At 61.9% G+C, this 2,736-nt stretch overlaps 2 protein-coding genes across 3 annotated transcripts in view; both read left to right on the top strand.

The window, feature by feature from the left end:
* LOC106893691 (REM2- and Rab-like small GTPase 1) overlaps positions 1-148 on the top strand; it is a 9,678-nt gene extending 9,530 nt beyond the window's left edge. The window contains exon 7 of the mRNA XM_014951865.1: positions 116-148. Coding sequence (XP_014807351.1) covers positions 116-148 — 33 coding nt within the window. The remainder of the gene's footprint in view (positions 1-115) is intronic.
* A 900-nt stretch (positions 149-1,048) lies between these two features.
* EPHA2 (EPH receptor A2) overlaps positions 1,049-2,736 on the top strand; it is a 15,067-nt gene continuing 13,379 nt past the window's right edge. Inside the window, exons 1-2 of one of the 2 annotated variants that reach the window (XM_014951890.1) lie at positions 1,049-1,210; positions 2,020-2,683. In XM_014951890.1, the coding sequence (XP_014807376.1) occupies positions 1,115-1,210; positions 2,020-2,683 (760 nt within the window). In that variant the 5' untranslated portion in view covers positions 1,049-1,114. The remainder of the gene's footprint in view (positions 1,211-2,019; positions 2,684-2,736) is intronic. The other variant, XM_014951891.1, reaches the window with a different exon arrangement.

Here is a 2,736-nt window from a genome sequence, read left to right as displayed (position 1 = left end):
CCAGTGGCAGGAACGCCGGGATATCCGCTCCGGCATCCTTCCTGACCCCGGCCATGGTGGAGGAGGGGGGGGACACACGATGACACACAGACTCACGTGTGTCCCCCCAAAACAGGTCCTTGGGGGTCGTCTCCCCCCCAAGATTTGACCCTCTTGGGGCATGTAACGAGCTTGGCTGTTCTCAGCAGAGAGAGAGTTGAAGGGGGGGGGACACACATCTTCCCTGAAACTCCACCACCACCTCCCCCCACCCCGTTGGGACCTGTCCCGCCGAGTGAACCCAGGCGTCCGGGCACATTCCTGGGGGGTGATTCACCGACGGGGAGGGAGGGAGGGGGGGGCCACCCGTCAGTGCTTCCCTCCCGGCCTTCGGCGGCCTCCTCTTCCTCTCCCGGGCGCTGGATCCGGCCACCGCCCTCGCCGGGGCGGCCGGCGTGTCACGGCAGGTCTGCCCGGCCTCGGCACCACGGGGCACGGCTCTGCCTCCGCTTCCCCTCTTCTTTGGGGGGGTCCCTGGGGGTCTTCTCGAGGTGGTCCCGGGCAATCTGGTGGGTCCCAGTGGCAGGTGTGGGTCACGGAGGTGTTTGCTGGTCCTGGGGACATCCATGGGTCGTGGGGACATCCTTGGGGATCGGATGTACCCATGGATCCTAGGGGTATCTATGTGTCTTGGGGATACGTCTGTGGGTGCTGAAGACATCTGTGGGTCCAGGGGGACATCTGTGAGTCCCAGGAACATCTGTGGGTGCTGAAGACATCTGTGGGTCCAGGGGGACACCTGTGGGTCCCAGGAACATCTGTAGGTCCCAGGGATATACAACATGGGTTCTGGGAACATCCATGGATTCCAAGGACATCCATAGGTCCCAGAGGCAGCTCTGAATCTTGGAACACATCCATGGGTCCTAGGGACATCCATGGATCCTTGGGCATCCGTGGGTCCCAGAGACATCCAGGGATCCTGGGGGACATCTGTGGGTCCTGGGGGATGTCTGTGGGTCCCAGGAACATTCATAGGTCCAAGAAACATCTGGGTATATCGCTGGCATTTGCATGTTCTGGGGCCATCTGCGGGTCCTGGTGGCATCTCCCAGGCTTTGCGCCCACCCCACTAATGCCCCTCTCCTCTCTTCTCCCCACAGTGGTCCTGCTGGACTTCGCCAAGGCACAGGGGGAGCTGGGCTGGCTCGCCCAGCCCTACGGCAAAGGGGTGAGCACCTGGGAACTGAGGCATCCAGTCCTGCTGGCCATCACGGCCCCAAGAGCCCCCACCAGGGATGGGGACATCCATGGGGATGGGGATAGTGACCTCCATGGGATGGGGACAGGGATGGGGACAGCCATGAGGAGGGGGACCCCCATGGGGATCTCCGTGGGGATGGGGATAGGGAGAGTGACCTCCACAGGGATGCAGACAGGGACCTGCATGGGGATGGGGACACCCATGGTGACCTCCATGGGGTTGGGAACATCCATGGGGATGGGGTTGGGAATATCCCTGGGTATGGGGACCTTCACTGGGATGGCGACCTCCATGGGGATGGAGATGGGGACATCCATGGGGTTGGGGACCTTCACTGGGTTGAGGACCTCCATTGGGATGACGTTGAGGGCCTCCATGGGGATGGAGAGAGGGATGGAGATGGGGACATTCATTAGGTCGGGGACATTCATTGGGTTGAGGACCTCCATTGGAATGGGGTTGAGGACCTCCATGGGGATGGAGATGGGGACCTCCACTGGGATGGGGTTGAGGACCTCCCTGGGGATGGAGATGGGGACACTCATTGGGTTGGGGACATTCATTGGGATGGACACCTCCATGGGGATGGAGATGGAGACCCACTGGGATGGGATTGAGGACCTCCATGGGGAAAGGGCAACCCATGTCGATGGAGACAGAGCCATCCACGGGGATGAGGACAAGTACATCCATGGGGCCCAGGGCCACCACCCACCCTGCCTCAGTTTCCCCCATCTCATGACCTCCATTTCTCTCGGGGTGGGGGACACACACAGTGGGACCTGCTGCAGTACGTGCTGAACGACTCCTTGATCTACATCTACTCGGTGTGCAAAGTCCTGGAGGGGGAGCAGGAGAACTGGCTCCGCACCAACTGGATCTACCGGGGGGTGGCCCAACGCGTCTTCATCGAGCTCCAGTTCACCGTCCGCGACTGCAACAGCTTCCCCACCGCCGGTGGTGGCTCCTGCAAGGAGACCTTCAACCTCTACTACGCCGAATCCGACGTGGATTACGGCACCAACTTCCAGAAACGCCAATTCAAGAAGATCGACACCATCGCCCCCGACGAAATCACCGTCCAGGATGATTTCGCCTCCCGCAACGTCAAGCTCAACGTGGAGGTGAGGTCGGTGGGACCTCTCCAGAAGAAAGGTTTCTACTTGGCCTTCCAGGATTTGGGAGCTTGCGTGGCTCTGCTCTCGGTACGGATTTATTACAAGAGGTGCCCGGCGGTGTTACGGGGGATGGCCCGGTTTCCCCAAACGGTGGCCGGGGCCGACTCGCAGACCTTGGCCGAGGTGCGAGGGACCTGCGTGGAGGAGGCGGTGGCCGAGCAGGCCCCGGTGCTGCACTGCAACGCCGACGGAGAGTGGCTGGTGCCCATCGGCGAGTGCCTCTGCCGGGCCGGCTACGAGAAAGTGGGGGACAGTTGCCAAGGTAGGGCTTGGGCGGGGGAGTAAATCGGGAGTCGGGAAGTGTGGGGGGGTGAG

The sequence above is a fragment of the Calidris pugnax genome, unplaced genomic scaffold, assembly GCF_001431845.1.
Source record: "Calidris pugnax isolate Ruff unplaced genomic scaffold, ASM143184v1 scaffold205, whole genome shotgun sequence".
NCBI lineage: Eukaryota > Metazoa > Chordata > Aves > Charadriiformes > Scolopacidae > Calidris > Calidris pugnax.
This window is presented reverse-complemented; position numbering and strand designations above follow the sequence as displayed.